General features: G+C 44.5%; 1 protein-coding gene across 6 annotated transcripts in view; it reads left to right on the top strand.

Annotated features, from left to right (window-relative positions):
- Positions 1 to 21,228, top strand: part of GPR158 (G protein-coupled receptor 158) — a 347,460-nt gene that overhangs the window by 207,395 nt on the left and 118,837 nt on the right. For all 6 annotated transcript variants that reach the window (XM_051820964.3, XM_002717291.6, XM_089312446.1 and 3 more), the window contains one exon: positions 20,656 to 20,724. In XM_051820964.3, coding sequence (XP_051676924.3) covers positions 20,656 to 20,724 — 69 coding nt within the window. The remainder of the gene's footprint in view (positions 1 to 20,655; positions 20,725 to 21,228) is intronic.

The raw sequence follows: 21,228 nt of genomic DNA, 5'->3' as shown, positions 1-21,228 counted from the left end.
CCAGCGCTTCTCCCTCCTGCTGTTAGCTCTGCCTGGGCCATCTCAAGTGTCTCTGCTGCTCGCCAGACACCCAGCCTCCTAGCAGCTGCCCCCGCCATCTCGTGGGCATTGTCTACACCAGTGTGTTTGAACTGGCTCCTGGTCCTTTCCCTGCCAGACCTGATCACCTGCACGCTTCCCTGTCTCAGAGAATGTCCCCCACAGGCCCCAGAGTCATTTAGAGGCACAGCGCCATTGGGGACACACTGTCGCTCCCAGGCCCATTCACTTTCCCTCTGTCCACTACCACCGTCCTAATCCAAGACCGATTATAGCACCTTCCCAACATTCTTCCAAGCTCTCCTTTGATGGCCTCTTCACCCCACAGCCAGAGAGATCTTTTCTGTACTCTGTTTTCAGCATTTTAATTCAAATCCCTACCATCAAAGCCCTTTATTGGCTTTCTGCACTCTGAGAGAGAGCCCCAACCTAACCCACACTCAGAAGTACCGGCATGGTTGGCAGCAGCTGTCTTGACAGTTTCAGCGCTGACTTCTCACCCCTCTGACAGGGCCTGAGATGCACCCTCACTGGCTGAAGAATATCTGCTGGTTGTCTGTAGGGAACACGGGCCCTTCTCTGCCACCTCCCCTCCTGGTCAGCTGCACCATGTCCTCCTCCGAGCTCCGGGATCTCCCTGACCCCTCACTCCCAACAAAGCGTGCCCCAAGCCCTCATCTGATTTCTTCTTTGTCCTGCTACAGCTCTGGGCAGCTCCGCTGCAGAGCAGGGTCTCTCAGCCTCTGCACTGCTCACATTCGGGTCTAGCTAACTCTTGCGCAGAGCTGTCCTGTGCATTGTAATTAGCAATGGTAAGTGGCTTCCACCTGCTAGAAGTTCCCTAGGAGACACAAAGTGTAAACGTTAACTATATCTGCAAATATCTTCTCTCTGTGTGTGTGTGTGTGTGTGTGTTGAATTACAGAATAGAAGAAAACTTCATCTGAGGCCAGTAATATTATTATGAATCTAATCTCCGAGTTCAGTCTTTGTTTCACGCCCAGAAGACACTTTGAGAACTCCAGCCATAATTGCATCAGATTCCAGAGCTGCACAGTCTCGAGGCAGAGCTCCCTGGGGAGCATTCGTCAGACGATGCACAGGCTTCTGGCTCCCCCTGAAAGACCATTGGTTCTTACAGAGGCGACTGAGCTTCTCCATGTCTAAATAGGCTCCCAAAGAACCACGTGGTCACACGACGATTTAGGATCACAACTATGCGGGGGACACTCTGCTGCACCACAGTTAATATTTAAACTGGAGATGCAGGTGGAGAGCAGGCCTCTGTTAGCTGTAACAGAAATGCACTCTGTGCCTTTGGCAAAGTGTTTCCTGGCAGCTGCAAGAGACTAGTGGAAAATGCAGACAGAAACATATTAATAATAAGTGAGAAAGAAGATAGGAATGGATGAATAGGAAAAAAATAGCACCTGATTCTAAACTGAAACATCAAGACCGCCTTCCAAGAAAAGGTGGTGTTTGAACTATTTTGAAAGATGTGTAGGAGTTCTCTACGTTGGAGAGCTGCACGGTTGTTCACAGCATGTTGATGGCTGAGAGGAGCGCAGTGTGTCGCCCGTGGAGTGTTGGAGATGAAGGTGGAGATGGGTGGGACTGGAATGTGGAAAGTTGTCAGTGATGAGCTCAGTTCTTACATACAGAAATCATCACAAGGCTTTAAGAAGGGAAAGGACACAGGCACATTTGTGTTTTACATACGTCTCTCTGGATGAATGTGGAAGGTGGTTTAGAAAGTGTAAGAAGGGAATTACAGAGACGAGGTAGGGACCTCTTGGAATATTTTTTTAGAGATTTATTTATTTATTTGAAAGTCGTAGTTACACACAGAGAGGAGAGGCATAGAGAGAGAGAGAGAGGTCTTCGATCCAGTGGTTCACTCTCCAGTTGGCCGTAACAGCCGGAACTGTGCTGATCCAGAGCCAGGAGCTTCTTCCGGGTCTCCCATGCGGGTGCAGGGGCCCAAGCACTTGGCCCATCTTCTACTGCTCTCCCAGGCCATAGCAGAGAGCTGGATCAGAAGTGGAGCAGCCAGGATGGCCATATGGATGCCGGCACTGCAGGTGGCAGCTTTACCTGCTATACCACAGCGCCGACCCCTTGGAATAGTTTTCAGGAGAAATGACAGTGATTTTCAAAGGTATTGCAGAGTACTTGATACTGGCAGTAGTGATGTGTGTGTGTGTGTGTGTATGTGAGAGAGAGAGGAGAAGAGAGGAGGAGAAGAGAACAAGAGAGAGAGACGAAAGACTAGGATGACTCTCAGGTTTCTGATAGGATCTTTTGCATGTGCTATAAAGCCATTGACAGTGAGACAGGAGGTTTAGAAGGTCAGGTTTAAGTGTAAAATGACTTTGGTGTTTGGACGTGCTGAAGTTAAATCGTTCGTGAACCTCTAGTTGGAGAAGTCAGGCCTGTGCTCAGAAGAGCGATGAGAACTAGATAGATGTGTGTTAGCGTGATGGGGTGGTCACCAATGCCAAGGAAATGAAGGGAACCCCGGGGCAAGGGAATGAGGAAGAAGATAGAGGAAGGGTTTAGCTAAGAAGACCCTTTTTCTAAGTCTGAACCCAAAACTTGATCACCTGCTGGACTTGTACTTTAAGACTCAGAAGGGTAAAGTCATCAAATCACTTCCTGTCCATTTGCACTGATTCATTTACTCAGCTGGTATCAGGAGAACTAGTGCTGAAATGCCTTAAAATAAGGACCCAGTTCTATTTAGAGCTCTCTGTGAGCTGGGAAGTCACAAAATCTTTGTGAGTTTTGCAAGTCTGAGAACAGCCTCGTGATAGATGCCTTCAGACCACAGGCATATGGTGAAAGAGCTGCCTTCCAGAAGTAGTCATTGAAAAATAGAAGAGTGAGTGTGGTTTAGATAGGGTCTGAATTGGGTTAGCGTTAATGAATTGCTTCTATTTTGTTGGCTGTCATTTTTTTTTTAATTCTCTTGAGAGCATACTTTGTCCATGGCGACCAATCAGCAGCCATTTGGGTTTGTAGCGCTATTTGAAATCAGCAGATAAGTGGAAAATATTAATCTAAAAACAGCTTCTGTTTTTATAATAGCACATGAAGATTTTTTGTTCCATTTGTTTCCTAGTGCCCTTTTGGACAAAAACCATTAACTGAGGCCAAAAAAAGAGTGTCTTGTAAGCCGAAAGGTCATAAAAAATGACTTTCCAGATTGAAACATAATCGAAATACATTAGCAAAGACTCACTCATATAAGAATTTAATTTACAGATTCACTGAATGACAAAGCTGTTTGTGCCTAAGAAGGACAGAATTGGCATTTAGCATTCAGCAATATATTTATAGACACTATTTTCAAAATAATTGGTTATGTGCAGAGAGCAATGAGTGAACTTAGATTTTTACATGGCTATGTGGTATTTTACAAGATATGGTATGCTCCTGAAGAATTGGATTTAAATTGAATTTTTGATTGTGTTTAAAATAAATGAAAATAAATGTTAATATAACAAAATTTCTCCAAAGAGACAGAACCAGGGAGTGGCTGAACTGAGATGCTTACCCAACTCAGGTCATAAAGACAGCAAAACACGTGCATTTTACCACAACCCTGAGTGTGGCGCTCTTGTCTTTCAGGGGTGTGGGTAGAGAACTGACCATTTTACTGTCCATTTCTTGCTCCTTTTTATAAGTTTTTTTTTTTTTTTCCGTCTCTTCCCCTCACACCCCCTCATCTTTGCAAAGTGGTCGGGCAGAAGTAAGTAAATGAGACCTAAAACATTGTGATTGGTTTAAACGTGGGCTAACAGAATATGCAAACAGCAAGCAGAAATGGTACAAATACCAGCACATCATGTCTGGTTGACTTCTTTGTGAGTTCATTCCCTGGCCCCTTGCAGGGTAAGTATTGTAAATGCAAAGTAGTGGCCTCAATTTAAGGGTAACTGAGTGGCAATGAAAGGTCTGTTGATTTTTTTTTGTTATTTATTTATTTGCGTGCTGTTTATAAACACAGTCATTAGTGTGAGCCATTTTCAAATCCTGCCTTGGTTTTTTGTTTTTGAGGTGTAATTTATATAGAGTGGAAGGCACTGATCTTCAGTGTGCGGTGCAGGTTTGGTAAGTGCAGCCACTCACGTAACACACACCTCCCTGCAGACACTGAACTTTCCCATGATCCCCAAAAGTGCCAGCATGCTTGAGCGCCTCGTCTTAAGGCTGGCAGTTAGATCTCCTGTAAATACACTCCACTTCGGTTGTGTTTATTGTTTTTGACCTAAACTGAGTCTCCATCTGTCTCCTTCCATTCATTCTCCTCATTCTTTCCCTTTGTTGACAGTAAGGATCTGTAGTTGACTCTTATTCCAATAATAAATGCATGTGTTGTACACAGTCAACCATGAAGAAACATAAAAGCAACAGTGAAAGCTCCCCTACTTGTCTTCCAGGAAATATCTACCATCAGGGGTTAGAGTGCATGCGTGTGCACCAATGCCATGCCTGCAGCTGGCAATGAGGTGGTTTTTTTTTTTTAAATGTTGATTGATTAATTTTATTTAAAAGGAAGAATTGACAGGGAAGGAGAGAGAGATAGAGAGAGGGGGAGAGAGAGAGAGATCTTCTATTCACTGGTCCGTTCCCCAAATACGGATAACAGCCAGATCTGGGCCACACAGAAGCCAGGAGCCAGGAGCTGCTTCCTGGTTTCCCATGTGGGTATCGGGGTCTAGGTACATGGCCATCTTGCACTGCCTTCCCAGGTGCACTGGGAGAAAGCTGGGTTGGGAGTGGAGCAGCCGGGACTCAGGACACGGATACGGGATGCTGCATTGCAGATGGTGGCTTAACCTACTGCGCCACAGGGCTGGCCCACTGATAAAGATTTTTAAAAACTGTTTCACAAAAATCCCCATAACTCTTTCCCTGACTGTATGTTGGTTTTCCTTTTTAAGTAGCTGCATGATGTCACATCATATGGATGAACCACCATTCATATTCTCCACTACTGGCAGATATTCCACCTCTTCTGATTTTTTTCACCAATGCTGTACCAGTGGTGTGTCTGCTAAGCATTCTTGGGCAAATATTTTTGTGCAAATAGTGTTTTTTTTTTTTTTTCAGATCAGACCTATTGTCATGTTTAATCCCAGTGAGAGTCAAGTAGGGAATTGATAATTTCTTTTCTTTTTTTTTTTTGTTACAGAAGATCAGTTTAGTATACATTAAGTAAAGCTTTCAACAGTTTGCACCCCCATAGAAACACAAAGTGAAATATACTGTTTGAGTACTCGTTATAGCATTAAATCTCAATGTACAGCACATTAAGGACAGAGATCCTACATGAGGAGTAAGTGCACAGTGACTCCTGTTGTTGACTTTACAAATTGACACTCCTGTTTATGGCATCAGTAATCTCCCTATGCTCCAGTCATGAGTCGCCAAGGCTATGGAAGCCTTTTGAGTTCTCCGACTCTTATCTTGTTTAGACAAGGTCATAGTCAAAGTGGAGGTTCTCTCCTCCCTTCAGAGAAAGGTACCTCCTTCTTTGAAGACCTGTTCTTTCCACTGGGATCTCACTCACAGAGATCTTTCATTTAGGTTTTTTTTTTTTTTTTTTTCCAGAGTGTCTTGGCTTTCCATGCCTGAAATACTCTCATGGGCTTTTCAGCCAGATCCGAATGCCTTTAGGGCTGATTCTGAGGCCAGAGTGCTGTTTAGGACATCTGCCATTCTATGGGTCTGTGCAAATAGTGTTTTAGAATAAACCCTCTGGGGATGATGTTGTTGGAATGATCAATCATACACTTTAAATTTTGATAAATACCTCAAAATTACCTACCCAAACACTTCACCAATTTGTATTTCTATCGGTGTAAAATTCCCCATTTGCCAGAATTCTGACAGGTGGTTGAAATTATCAATCTTTTTAGCTTCTTTTGTCTAAAGAGTTAAGTGTGGAATAGAGTTAACCCTCTGTGTCTGTGAGTTACTCACCTCTGGATGCGGAATGATACAGTTTAACAGCTATTTACATAGCATTTACATTGCATTAGGTGTTATACGTAATGGAGAGACGATTTGTGGTAGGCAAGACCATATGTGCAGGTTCTGTGCAAAAACTGGGTCCCTTTATGTAAGGACTTGAGCACCTGTGGATTTTGGTGTCCAAGGGGAGGGTATCTAAGAACCAGTCTCCTGCCCACACGGAAGGATGGCCAGAGCGTAGTTCTCGTTTTGATCTCCCGATTTCTGGTGAGGTTGAATACTGTGCCACATTTTTGCTTCTGTCTGTACTTCTGCTCTGACGTCCCTGTGCACAGCAGAGTGCATTTTTTATTTCACATGTGTCTTTGTGTTTCAGTAGGTTATAAAGGCTGTGGCAGGACCCACCATCCAGGGCTATCTGAAATGACAGCTTTGCAGAATAGGGTTTGGGCGGGGCTGGGGAAATGTCGAGTGAGCCCACGGCATGGTGTCAGCTCTGTCAGGTTCCTTGACCATGTTTTTCCACCTTCCCGTATCTTAGGCTTCCCATTTATAAAGTGGGGTTAGCATTAGCACCGTTCCTTGGTGTGAGTGCTGAATGATTTTTTTTGAAAGTTCATCAGTGTGAAGTGCTTGGAATAATGAATGCTTAAAAAATTCAGCTGCCTTCCTTATTATTGTTACTGTTACTGCTATGTTCATTATTAACCTGTTGTTAAAATGGAAAATTATCTTGAGCTGGGAAAAATTCTGCTGAATGAATGAACTAGCAATGATGGACAGATGAGGATATTCCAGAATATGGAATGCATATTATGGAACACTGTGGATTTCAAAGTGTTTTGTACCAGAGTTAACTTTTATATTTTAACTCTATTTTTCTATGAACTTTTTGAATTACCCTTATATTCCAGTTCCCTGTTTTACTCAGTACGTGGTTCTAGGTTTACCCCTTATGCCTATGTTGATTTTTTAGAAAGATTTTTATTTTGTTTATTTGAAAGGCAAAGAGAGAGAAAAGAGAGATTGATCTTCCATCCACTGGTTCACTCCCCAAATGGCCGCAGCAGCTTGGTCTGGGCCAGGCTGAAGCCAGGAACCAGCACTGCATCTGGGTCCCACATGAGTAGCAGAGAGCCAGGTGTTTGAGCCATCTTCTGCTGCTTTTCCAGGTACATTAGCGGGGACCTGGATTGGAAGTGAGGCATTCTGATATGGGGTGCTGGCTGCCATCACAGGAGGCGTCTCCCGCTGCACCACCCTGCTGCAACCGCATACTTTGGCTTTTTTAGTCTCAAAATGTATTCCTCTAAGTGGGTTGAGCATCCCTAATTCTAAAATCCAAAATCTGAAACAGCCCAAAATCTGAAATATTTTGCGTGCCAACCTGATGCTTAAAAACGTTTCCTATTTGGGGCGTTTCCGATTTTGGATTTCTGGGTTTAGGGCTGCTCAACCAGTAAAGATGATGGCAGTATTTCAAAACCTGAGAGACGCTGGGATCTGAAGCACTTCTGGCCCCAGGAATTTCAGATAAGAGAGGCTAAACCTGTGTCTCCTTAACGGTCTTAAAATACAGCCAAGGAGGAAGAGGGAGGACACGGATCACGGAGGCTGAAGAGAGCCGTCCTTCTGGGCCTGCCGGCGTGACACCTGTCATGACGCCCATCACATCATAGAAGCTGAGTGTCAGAGGCGACTTCCGATCACACACACTTGTGCGTCAAAGAGAGAAATGAATACAGGGAAGCAACCTCCCCTCTCCTTTAGCCTTCAACAAGGACTTTGGGGTCTTAGTCACACTCAGATGTGGTAGTTGTGTTCAGAGCAACTTACACTTTTCTTTAAATTTTAATGTAGTTGATTAACTGTATTTTATATATCCAATGTATGAAATGTAATGATTTCATATACGTTGTGTACTAGTTATCACAAATTAATTAACACACCTACCACCACTCAGCAGACCTTAGAGCTGTTCTGGTGTAATTAAAGTTCACATCTTTTAATCAACATCTCCTCATTTCCCCAAGCCCTACCTTCCACCTGCAGCCCCTAGAAACCAGCGTTCTAGTTTCTGATTCCATGTTTGACTCTTTAAATTCCACATATGAGAAAGATCACAAAGTCTTTGTCTTTGTGTGTCTGGCTTATTCATTTACATAATGTCCTTCAGATTCATCCCCATTGTCAAAAATGGCAGAATTGGCCGGCGCCGCGGCTCACTAGGCTAATCCTCCGCCTAGCGGCGCCGGCACACCGGGTTCTAGTCCCGGTCGGGGCGCCGGATTCTGTCCCGGTTGCCCCTCTTCCAGGCCAGCTCTCTGCTGTGGCCCGGGAGTGCAGTGGAGGATGGCCCAGGTGCTTGGGCCCTGCACCCCATGGGAGACCAGGAAAAGCACCTGGCTCCTGGCTCCTGCCATCGGATCAGCGCGGTGCGCCGGCCGCAGCGTGCCGGCCGCGGCAGCCATTGGAGGGTGAACCAATGGCAAAGGAAGACCTTTCTCTCTGTCTCTCTCTCTCTCTCACTGTCCACTCTGCCTGTCAAAAAAAAAAGTCTCTCTCTCTCTCTCACTGTCCACTCTGCCTGTCCAAAAAAAAAAAAAAATGGCAGAATTTCCTTTTTTTTTTTTTTTTTTTTTGGTTAAAGGCTGAATGGTGTTCTGTTGTGAATGTGCACACACCATGATGTCTTTATCTGTTGGTCAGTGGCCACTCAGCTGACCTCACAGCTTGACCACTGTGAACAGTGCTGCAGTGAACACAGGCGCGCAGGTATCTCCTCAACATTTGATTTCATTTCCTTTGGATGCATACCCAGAAGTGCGCTTGCTGCATCGGCCACAGTTCCGTGATGTTTGAGGCTCCTCCATGCTGTTTTCCATGGAAATGTACTCATTTACATTCCCGTCAACAGTATGCAAGGGTTACCTTTTCTCCACATCCTCTCATCTTTGGGGCCACAGCCAATCCAACTGGAGTGAGATGAGAGCCTATTGAGGGTTTATTTTTATGTTGTCTTTATTTTTCATTTCTCTGCTGATTAATGATATAGAGCACCTTTTCAAATACCAAATACCATTTTTATCTCTTCTTTGGAGAAATTTCTATTCAGATAAAAAAAAATTTTTTTAATTTTCATTTTATTTGAAAGGCAGAGAGAAAAACAGAGAGAGAGAGATCTTCTGTTTGCTAGTTCATTTCCCAAATGCCTACAGCAGCTGGGGCTGGGCCAGGCTGAAGTGAGGAGCCCAGAAGTCAGTCCAGGTCTTCCATGTGGGTGGCGGGGACCTAAGTACTTGAGTCATTAATGTTGCCTCCTACGGTGAACATTAGCAGAAAGCTGGGACTAGAAGCCAAGACTGGAGCCTGGCATTTCCATAGGGGATGCAGGCACCCCAAGTGGCAATTCAACCACTGCACTGAGTCCCAGCTTCCTTTGCCCATTTTAAAATCAAATGGCTCACTTTCTCACCATTGAGTTGTTCGAGTTGCTTATATTTTGAATGTCAACCCCTTATCAGATGTGCGGTTTGAAAATGTTTTTTCCCTTTCCATAGGTTGTCTTTCCACTCTTTGCTTGTCTCCTTGGATGTGCAGGACCTTTTTAGTTTGATGTAATCCCATTTATCTATTTTTATTTTAATTTTATTTCTAAAAAGCACTTCCCAGACCAGTGTCATAGAGTTTTCCTCTATTTTTCTTGTAGTAGTTTTACAGTTTTAGATCTTATGTTTAAGTTCATTTGGAGTTCGTTTTTATATATAATGTGAAATAAGTATCTAATCTTATTTTTCTGCATGTGGATATCTGGTTGTGTCAATAGCAGTTATTGAAGAAACCACCCTTTCTCCATTGTGTGTCCTTGGAACCTTTTTTATTTTTTTAAAGATTTATTGATTTGTAAGAGAGAGACAGAGATCTTCCATCTGTTAGCTCACTTCCCATATGGCCACAACACCCAGGACTGGGCCAGGCCGAAGCCAGGAGCCAGGAGCTTCCTCCAGGTTTCCCACCTGGGTAGCAGGGGCCCAAGCACTTGGGCTATCTTTCGCTGCTTTCTCTAGGCCATTAGTAGTGAGCTGGATTGGAAGTGGAACAGCCAGGACTTGAACCAGTGCCCATATGGGATGCCAGCATTTCAGGCAGAAGCTGTACCCACTATGCCACAGTGCTGTCCCCTCCTTGGTACCCTTTTAAAAACTGATTAATCAGGGCTGGCACTGTGACATAGTAAGCTAAGCCTCTACTTGTGGTGCAGACGTATATGGGTGCTGGTTTATGTACTGGCTGATCCTCTTCCGATCCAGCTCTCTGCTATGGCCTTGGAAAGCAGTAGAAGATGGCCCAAGTGCTTGGGCCCCTGCACCCACATGGGAGACCCAGAAGAAGCTCCTGGCTCCTGGCTTTGGATCAGCCAAGCTCCAGCTGTTGCAGCCATCTGGGGAGTGAACCAGAAGATGGAAGATCATTCTCTTTGTCTCCTCCTCTCTGTCTGTAATTCTACCTCTCAAATAAATAAGTAAATCTTTAAAAAGAACCTGAATAATGGTAAATGTGTAGATTTAGTTTTGGACTATAAATTCTGTTACGTTGGACTTTTCATCTGTTTGTATGATGGTACCATGCTGTTTTGATTACTATTTCTTTGTAGTATATTTTGAAGTCAGAGATTGTGATTTCTCCAACTTTGTTCTTCTTGCTCATGATTGCCTTGACTATTTGGGGTCCTTGGTGGTTCCATGTGAACTTTAGGATTGTTTTTTCTATTTCTGTGAGAAACACAGTTGAAATTTTGGTAGGGATTACATTGAATCTGTAGATTGCTTTGGGGATAGTATGGATACTATAACAATAAATTCCTCCAATCCATGAACATGGGAAATCTTCTAATTTGCTTGTGTTATTTTCTGTTTCTTTCATCAGTTTCTTACAATTCTAAGTGTACAGATATTTAACCTCCTTGGTTAAATTTATTCCCTTTTTTATTATTTTTGACACAGTTGAAAGTAAGATTGTTTTCTTAAATTTTTGATAGTTCACTCTTAATATATGAAACAAAACTGATATGAAACGCGCTCTGTTGATTTTGTATTATGCAGCTTTACTGAATTCATTTATTCTTGATGACATTTAAATGTATAATGAAATAAAAGACTTCTTAATAGTATGAATTCTTTGTTTAGAAAAATTATCTTCAACACAAAATGGGGAATGCAACACAGTTTGACTGAATGGTTAGCTTAGTTAGCTCCCGTACGCGAATGGCCTGGAAGGTCTTGAAGGAAAGAATCAGAGACAGTGATATTTGGGGACACTATGCCAGTGTTACTCTCTGACTTTCAGAGTTAAAGAACTTTACCTTTAGACTTTAAGTCTTGGCTATTTTGTCTTCCAAGTCCTACATCGAGGAATAATTATGTTACTGCCGATCACTGATTATAATTTATTGTATCTTTTAAAATGTAATATGTAGGTATGACTAAGGCATATGAGAAATTGAAAGTTGGAGATTAGAAGAAATAAAGGAACTGCTTTGGACTGTGCATTTTACTTGAAGGGAACTGGCCTGGGGGACATGACAGACAAGACGGTGTGAAGGTACTGGTTGTCCAAGGTGCAGGAAGGCACTCCATACAGGGGAGGCGCCTGCGAGAAAGGAAGAGAGCTGACTGCAGCTGGGCATGGGTCCGGTCAGCCTTCTGCTGTCTGCCTGCCTCCGCCAGGTTTGCCCCGTGTAACCAAGAACCGCTGGTCTGCCCAGGCAAATACAAAAGATAGTTTCCTCCCCTCCCCCCGTCTTCCTGCTGTTACTTTGCTCCTCTTCCCCCTTTTCTTGTTAAGACTTTGACTAATGTATTTTCTAAATCAGAGAGGAGCCTTATATGAAAATGGAAGACTCTGCTGTCCACTTGGATATGGACCACCGTGTCTGTGGCATTCATTTATTTTGTCCAGCACTCATTCATTTACTGCTGGGAATTCTGGAGAGATGCCACAAGTAGACCTATGACTGTTTCACAAGACGTGCTGCTTTCGTTTCTAGTCTGTTTGATATAGTTTGATTATAATACAGGTAAATAATCAGTTACCCTTAGGAAGGAAGTGGAAGTTGAATAGAAAAACAGACTAGAAAATATTATTTTTTGACAACTTGTGTTTGAGGTGCCTATTGGTCATACAGGTGGAAATATCATATAAGCAGGTAAAAATATGGTCTAAAGGTGTAGAATGAAGTGTGGTCTGAAGCTACACATATATATGTACACTCATATGCATATATATGCACACATATATGCACATGTATATATGTGTAATCCACATGTACATAGACACATAAATACACACAGGTACATGCATATTCACACATACACACACAAAAGTGCACTATGCATGCATATACATATACATATGCACATATATTCACACCTCAATATATATACACTTATAATATAATACAATGTACATACACGTGCATTTATATATACTTGGAATCATTAGTTTATAAAGCTTCAAAAAGATTATTACAGAAAACTGATTTATAAATAATTCAACTTTTGATGAGATTAACACAGTTGTTATTTTAAAATCTTGCACAGTGAACCTTTTGGTTTGATAACATAGTTTTGCCTTTTCAGTCACTCTCCACTGTCAAGGTTCTGTATGTTTTCAGTGACTTTTCCTGTGTCCTTTGGGTCTTTTTGAGTTGACAGTCTGATACTGATGCTTAAAGTAATATATTTTAGAGCAAAGGGTACAATACAGAGACAGAAGAAAACTAATTAAAGCCCACATTGGTTAAAGTGACCTTTCTGAATTCTGCATGGGAAGGTTAGCATTTATTATCTAATTAAAACTTATGAATTAATTATTTGGAAATCTTTCCGAGCTGTGTTCATATACTAAGAAATAAAACTCTAAAATATCAAGATAATGATTTCATTGTAAACGTGTTACAGTTTGCTGATACACATAAAGACTAATTGAAATGGCAGAATTCAGAGATATAAACGGCTGGATGGAATTGACAACAAAAATGGAAGATGATGGCTAATTAATGTCTCTGCACCTTTATTTTACTTTGTCATTTGACAGACACTTGAGTGGCAGTGATGGTTCTTCATTGCTCCCAAGTTTGAGGCAGGTCGTAGTCCAGCTTACTCCGTGCAGTTTGGGCTGGAGTTCCTGTCTTGTTCGTCTTTGCACCTAAATTACAGTTGGCTTCCCACACCCCTCCCTCTGTGATTCGCCTTTGTCGCTTCTCTGTCTTACACAGTGCTGCTGTCTCAAGGTCCTGAACCGTTTGGCCGCCTTTCCTGTAGGGGATTCTGCTCCATCTCACGCCATCACTTCTTGGCTTTCCCACTGAAATGCTCATTGTATCTCTTTGAATATTGTGGCCACCGTGTCAGAATGGAAAGCTTCTGTGTTGTACGTGGTACATAGCTGGGGCCATAAACAAGTCCTAGAAGGTTTTGGAGTCTCCAGATAGCAGAGGTTTTGCACTTCTTTTCCAGTCTTTCTGTGCACTTCAGCCACACTGCAGAGGATAGACAGTGTGTGAAGTCCAGGTTTTCTTTCTGCTCTCACGGCTCCCTGCCCTGTTGCTGATGACGGAGCAGGTGATTTTGTGTCCGTCCATAAGCAGGTCTGTTGTCCAGCCATGGGCGGCAGCACACTAAAGTAGCTACCTTGACCAGCACCAGTTTCTTTTCTATTTCTTTTTATTTTTTTTAGTTGAAACACTGAGAGAAAGAGACAGAGAGGGAGAGTTACAGGGAGAGAGATCTTTCATCAGCGGGTTCACTCCCCAAATGCCTGCATCAGCTGGGGCTGGGCCAGGCTAAAGCCAGGAACCAGGAACTCAGTCTGGGTCTCCCATGAGAGTGGCAGAGTCCCACGTACCTGAGCCATTACTCGCGGCCTCCCAGGCTGCACGTGAGCCGGATGGGACGCGGAGTGTCCGGGACTTGACGCAGGCACTCTGGTAGGGGATGCACACATCCCGAATGAGAACTTAACTGCCCTTGATCAGATTTCAGCAAACCAAATTAAAACAGGAAAATTTCTGAGGTTAAGCAATGTTTAGATGGTAAAGAAAAATCACTTAGATCGATTGCAATTTAACAGTTAGGTAAAACTGAGTAATGATTTGTCAATTTTTCTATTTTTTCCTAAATATAAAATACACTAATGTTAAAAAAAGATTGACATGAAACTAAATGATGTTTGATTTTATCTCAGTGTAACAGAGTGGCATTTTGAAAAAGTAATCAGTGCTTTAGTTCATTAAGGTCAAATTTTTAAGTACTTAGCATTTTATATTCAAATTCTTTGCACTCCATTGGGATTTTTCATGAGGAGAAATTTGTTTTTTCAGTTATCTTCTTTGATTTTGGAAAATATCAATGGCAGTAGCTTTTAATGAGGAACAGGAGTCTAAGCAAATGGTGTTAGGTGCCTAATGATGTTGCTGCATCCCTGGATGTGGGTAATCCCGCTGTGGGCGTGGCTCCTCTGAGATCCTCACATCCACACCATTTGCCTGCATCTGCTTCCATCATTCAGACTCTCTCTGCAGTGTGGAAACCAGGAGTCGCTCCACGTAGGACTGAAAGAAAAAGCAAATCGAAGGTCTCAGGTGAATTGCAGAGATGGGACGTTTTGCAGCCTTGCTCTGCAGTTGTGGGACAGATGAGGGCAGATAAGGACGAGGCTGTCCGCGTCTGGTGCCACCCTGGTGAGGGTGGAGGCAGAAGGACTCGCGCTGCCGAGGCGCGGCTTTGGGCAGGAGCGTGGGGAGTGAGCGAGCGGCGGTTCCTCCCCTCTGCTGCACGTGAGTTAGGCTGCACGGTGCAGTGGCGGCCAAGGCCGGCCGCTTCCGGTCACAGCATCACAACCCAGAGGAGCACCATCACTGCTCACACTGAACTCGGTGAGAGGAACTAGTGAGCGGCGCATGTAAATCCTGCAGTAAACAAGTCAATAAACAACAGTCGTGAAGTTTCTGCCTGGGAATAGATGGCAAATTGTAGCTGAGTGACGTGTGTCTGATTTCACACGTGTATGAAATCGCTGGCTTTTTTTTTTTTTTTTCTCTTCAGTGTGCTGTACTGCTTCAGAGGGAATGAAACTGCGTATTTTACTCTGGGCTTTATTTTTGGATAAACTTTTCCAGGAAATCTTTACCCAACACTAAATGATCATGCTGTATGAAAATGGGTTTTTTTTTGGTGAAGTCTTAGATGTTGGGAAGAATACCCAGACAGACATGTGACAGTTCTTCTGAACTTTTACTTGAAACTGTCAGGAATTTTGCATGAAATAGTAATTTTTTCTGATAAGTGAATCAAGCCCATACTTGTGGTTGAGCTAACTCCAGGAGTAACATGGCCTTGTTGTTATATGACTACATGCTGCTCCATGCTCTTTACTTTGGGCTCAAAAACTCGCTGTCCATTGGCCGTATAAGGCCCATGAAGTCACCTGGTCTGGCCCTGGCAAGGCACCCACAGGTGGGACTCAAGAGTCGTTAAATCTGTAGCCAGCTAACTTTTCAGTTGGTAGTTTTATATGGCCTGGGAATGACGTCACAATACCCCAGCGGGCCTCTGTAGCACAATGGCTCCCCACCTCTGGGAGACGGACAGAGGAAGCCACGTGGCTTGATTGCAGCTGACACAGGGCTCTGTCTGCAGTGGGTGGCCCTGAACCGTTGGCCGGAAGCAGCAGTTGTTCAGAGCAAAGCTGTATTTCCTTGTGGCGAGTAAGGGAGGCAGTGGCCTCATGCCCTCGTGCCCTCGTGCCCTCGTGCCTCGCGGATGGAGCAGGCTACCAGGGCTCTTAGAACACGGCGAGGGGAGTGTCCAGGAGGCAGAGGAGGGTGAGCAGCAGAGCCCTTCCTGCCGAAGCGAAGCACATGTGCGTGTTCAAAACGCCGGCTCCCTCTGCTTTCCTGCTCACTGGCAGTCTGGGCCGGCTGAGTGCCGTGTTGCAAGGTCAGCTTTCCCGGCTCATCTCCGGAAAACAAGCCCTGAGGAGGAGTGGTTTGTGTCAGATCCTCTGCCCCTGTACCTGGCCCTCCTCCTGGCCAAGTCCCATGTTCCTGGTTAGAGGCAGCACAGGGCGAGACAGGCCCTGCTCTGTCACTCATCTGCTGGGCGGGGCTCAGGCGCCCTGCAGACTTCTCTCCTTCTGTCTGTAGGACAGACTGAGCGTGGGCTGCCACTGACCGAGTCTGCTCTTTGCCAGACAGCTGGGCTGATCTTGACAATGGAGCTGCGAGCTGGGCACTCCTGCACCCACCGGAAAAAGGAGGCAACTGAAGCCCGGAAGGTTAAGCAGCTTGCCCGAGGTCACAGGCGAGTGGCCAATCCTGAGGTTCCAGACCATCGAGATATAAAGTCCATAAGCTTTAGTCTGTGACTTTGTGGTTCTCTGAGTTGCACATGCACAGACCATGCTGAGAATTCTTCTGAAAAATCAAAATCGATTTTAACTGCCCACCCTAACTCTGATTTCTCAGCACTTCATCACAGATCCTAAGATCAACCATAAACACGCTTTCAAACTGGACCTAGTCAAGTCTTACCCACTTAAGTAATTGTCCATAAAATGACTGAAGACTAGGACCATCTTACCTCTCAGGGTTAAGATTCTCTTTTCTTTTTTTTTAAGATTTATTTATTTGAAAGTCAGAGCTAAAGAGAGACAGGAATGGGGAGAGAGAGATCCTTCATCCATTGGTTCACTCTCAGATGGCCACAAAGGCCAAAGCCAGGAACCAGGAGCCTCATCTGGGTCTCCCACCTGCGTGGCAGGAGCCCAAACACTTGGGCCATCTTCTACTGCTTTTCCCAGGCCATTCTCAGGGAGGTGGATTGGAGGTATGTCACGCCGGCGTTGGCAGGGGCAGCTTTACCCACTATGACACAACTCTGACCCCCAAGATTCTCTTTTCCATTTTTTTCCCAAGTACAGCACAGAGATTCTTTTACATCTTCCTTCCAATCTGCTGTTTGTCAGCGTTCATGGGAAACCTCTCTGTCTACAGATCTGTGTGTAGAAATAGAATTAAAAGGAAATGTGCAGCCCATGAATTTGTGCCGCTGGTGTGACTGATTCTTTTTGTAAATGATGTCGACTTATGGAGTCCTGGTTTATCATCTATCTGTGCCTATGCTAGTGCATCTCTCTCAAAATACCCCTGCATTTCTCTCCCGTTTTCAGCACAGATTCCGAGGACCAACTGTGTAGAAATAGCTCTATGTCCAGAGGTTTCTTTTGTAATAGAAAGTGGGCCTAAATGCTACAAAACTGAAGAAATTGGCAGTGATCAAAAATAGTTGCACTGTTTCAACAAGATATACATTAGTTCCCGCAGAGGTTAAAATGTTTAAAAAACATAAATGAACTAGGTAGTCCCTGTAGAATCAGGGAAATAATGTGTTATTGTGTATAATTATAATTATTGTTAAAAATTCCAGCCTTCAGAATTCTTTTCTTGTTAGTTCTAGTTTTGTTTTTTTTTTTTTTTAGTTTTGTTTATTTATTCATCTGAAAGGCAGAGTGACACAGAGAGAGCGAGAGAGAGAGAGACGAAAAGTATCTTCTACTCACTGGTTCACTCTCCAAAGGCCCACAAGAGCCAGGGCTGGGCCAATTCAAAGCCAGGAGCCCAGAACTCAACTGGGTCTCCCTCATGGGTAGCAGGTACCCAAGCACTTGGGCTGTCAACCGCTGCCCTCCCAGGTGCATTAGCAGGGCCCTAGGTCGGAAGCCGAGCAGCCAGGACTCCAGCCGGCACTCTGACATGGGATGTGGGCATCCCGAGCAGTGGCTTTCCCCCTGCACCACAGAGTCCACTCCATTAGATAAAAGTGGAGAAGTGCGGTGGAATGCATTGAAGCAGAAATGCTCACCTCTGTAGCACCTGGCATTGTGGGAACTCAGCTTTATGGAGTCTGGGCTAGAGAGATGGGCCCAGGGGTAACTGCGCAGCTTTCTCTCCACCTAGGAACATCGTGAACTCACTGCCTGACAAGACTCCTCTGCTCAGCCAGGACCAAGGCAGTGACGCGCAGAAGACAGGTTCTTGGCTCTGAGCATATCGAAGCGTGCACTGCTCCACAGTCATGTGATGGTGATGGCCCAGAAACTGCCACACCGTGTTGCAGCATGAGAAACAGCCACCAGACCACAGCCCTAGTGTATATGCATAATAGATGGACAGACCATTGTAACGTTCATTCTGCTACTTTGTATCGGAGAAATACAGGCCCACTATGGAGGATCAGGCATGATGCTAGCCATTTTATCTTTTTTTTAAAAGATTTATTTATTTATTTGAAAGAGTTACAAAATGGCAGAGGCAGAGAGAGAGAGAGAGAGAGAGAGAGAGAGAGAGAGAAAGTCGTCCATGTGCTGATTCACTGCCCAAGTGGCTGCAATGCCAGAGCTGCACCAATCTGAAGCCAGGAACCAGGAGCTTCTTCCGGGTCTCCCACATGGGTGCAGGGGCCCAAGGACTTGGGTCATTTTCTACTGCTCTCTTAGGCCATAGCAGAGAGCTGGATCAGAAGTGGAGCAGCCAGGATTCGAACCAGTGCCTATATGGGTTGGCAGCACTGCAGACAGCAGCTTTAACCTGCTGTGCCACAGCACAGGCCCTGGCACTAGCCATTTTAGACTTCATCTTTGATATGCCTGTTAACAAATATTTGGTTGGTATCCTTGTTTTACTTTATTTTATATTTTAAATGTAGAGATCTGGCATTTTAGCCTTGCATTCTAGTAACTACCTTTTTTTTAAAAAATGTATTTATTTGAGAGGCAGTGTGGCAGTGTGAGGGAAGGGACTGGCGGGGACTGACTTCGAGAGAGAGAGCTCCTTTCTGCTGGTTCACTCCCAAATGCCCACAACCACCAGCACGGGGCTGACACTGAAGCCAAGGGGCGGGAACTCAATCTGGGTCTCCCAAATGGGTGTCATGGATCCAACTGCTTCAGCCTTCACCTGTTGCTTCTCAGGGTCTGCATTAGAAGGAGCTGGAGTCAGGGTCCAGAGCTAGATATCAAATCCAGGCGCTCTGCTCTGGGATGCAGGCGTCTCTACTGGAGTCTTAACCACCAGGTTAAGTGCTGGCTTCTAGGACGCCCATTGTATAGGGAAGGCTGTCCGGGGACAAGGTTGCCAAGCTCAAGGTGGGTGTTACACGGCTCTACCAGAGATGTTAATACCAAAGTCTTTCTTTTCCACTGTACCCTGCCCCTTCTTTCGTGTCCCTTTGCTATGTCCCATAGCACACAGCTGTGTTGTATAATATTTTGGAGTCTCATTCTTAGTTTCATTTTTTCTGGAAAGTTTAAAGCATGAGCTGTAGAGTATCCCTAATTAGTACTGCTACGGTATTTTCTCGTGTTAGAAATTTTGCCAGGCAGTCAATTGAAACACTCCCTGATAGAAGTTTTCTTTTCACCAAACGTCTGCTGGCTAAAGTCATGACAGATACCAAGAAATCCCTCTAAGAGTCAAGTCCATCCACCGGGGACACTGGCTTCTCCCTTCCCAGATTTCTAGGTGAACGAAAGACCTGCGTTCTTTTAAGGGACTACACAAAGCTTTTCCTACCCCAGTGTTTTGGAAGAGGAATTTCACTTTTCTTTCTCTGACTATCCAGTTTTCTGATTATTTTTTATCATGAACTCTTGTGGTTCACCCTTTCAGCATCCTTTTGTTGTAAAATAAATTGTTGCTACCTTAAATTGTTTGCCTATTCAGTAAAATATTTTTTGCTCCAGTTGTCACTTGTGTGCACATTTTATCCTGCATTTAGTGAAAACATGGGGACTCTAGATTGCCCTATGTTTGTGTTCAGATTCGTAATCAATATATTTACCCTAGATCGATATTTGAACTCACCAAAGTTAAATTAATTGTTAGAAGAGAAGATTGACTTTGGGGGGGTTGATTTCTAAGTGTTTTATTATGAGAAGATGTTGTTCTGAGTCTATCAAAATATGTTAAGCTTGTTAAATATATTTATGCTCAGACAACTCAATATTCGGGACATGTGCTTGAAAATCAGCTGTCTTTCGACTTCTGCGTGAAGCACAACCTTGAAGCACGCGTACAAGGTGGGCTGCCTCCGCGACTCAGATGCCGTTTGCGTTAGTCCCATGGCGCAGCGGTTGTGCAGTGAGCTTGGAGGCTATTTCAGCATGGCGGGAGATCAGCCACCGAGACCCCAGCACCTCGTGCATAGGCTGTTTTACCCACAGACCTCTTCCCACAGGGATTTATGAACCAGTTTAAGGATGCTGTAGCTGACGGCGCAGGGACACTGGGACCGCCTGTGTGTCTGCGAATTCCGTTGTGAGAAAGCACCTGCAAGGCGGTGTGCGCTGTGCAGGCTGCTCAGTAATTGAGATGTTAGAGTATAAGCTCAGGAAACCGTCCGCCATGTCTGTAGGTCTGTCATCACCTTTACAAGCGATCTTTGTGCAAATTCCAGTGGTCTGCATGCCGAGCTACCAGACGGTTTCCATTTGCTGATTTAATTTCCCCCAAAGAATGCTGCGGCGCTGGTTGAGCCTAGAAACGGACATTCACGGTGACATTTTCATCCTGTTTTTCAGAGCATCAGAGCCTCGGGCCTTATCCTGTTGGAAACAATCCTGTTTGGGTCTCTGCTCCTGTACTTTCCTGTAAGTGACATCATTGTGTTTCAATTGGCCGTTTCTTTGATTGTGTGTTGGTAGTATGATACATAGAGAGGGGTCTTCAAAAGGTTTATGGAAGTGGTGTTTGGCGGGCGTTCGGTTTAGATGTCCAAGTCCCATGTCAGTATACCTGGGTTCAATCCCCACCTCCAGCTCCCGATGCCAGCTTCCCGCCAGAGCAGGTGACAGTTCACAAAGCCGGGTACCTGCCACTCACGTGGGAGACTTAAAGACTGAGTTCCTTAGCTTTGGCTTGGTGCAGCTGTGGGCTGCTGCAGGAGTCTGGGGAGTGAACCAGCTGGTGGGCAATCACTCCAACACTCTCTTCACCTCTTGCTTTCAAAAAAGTTCATTAAAGATGGGCATTACATTTTAATTCCATTTTCCATGAATTTTTGAAGTATACACATGCACACACACACACACAAATCCAAGACTTGATTGATACTTAAATCCTTGTACTTTTTGTTTGCATGTTCTTAAGCAAGT

The sequence above is a fragment of the Oryctolagus cuniculus genome, chromosome 13 (genome assembly GCF_051225735.1).
Source record: "Oryctolagus cuniculus isolate XC-2025 breed Fujian yellow rabbit chromosome 13, ASM5122573v1, whole genome shotgun sequence".
NCBI classification, from domain to species: domain Eukaryota; kingdom Metazoa; phylum Chordata; class Mammalia; order Lagomorpha; family Leporidae; genus Oryctolagus; species Oryctolagus cuniculus.
This window is presented reverse-complemented; position numbering and strand designations above follow the sequence as displayed.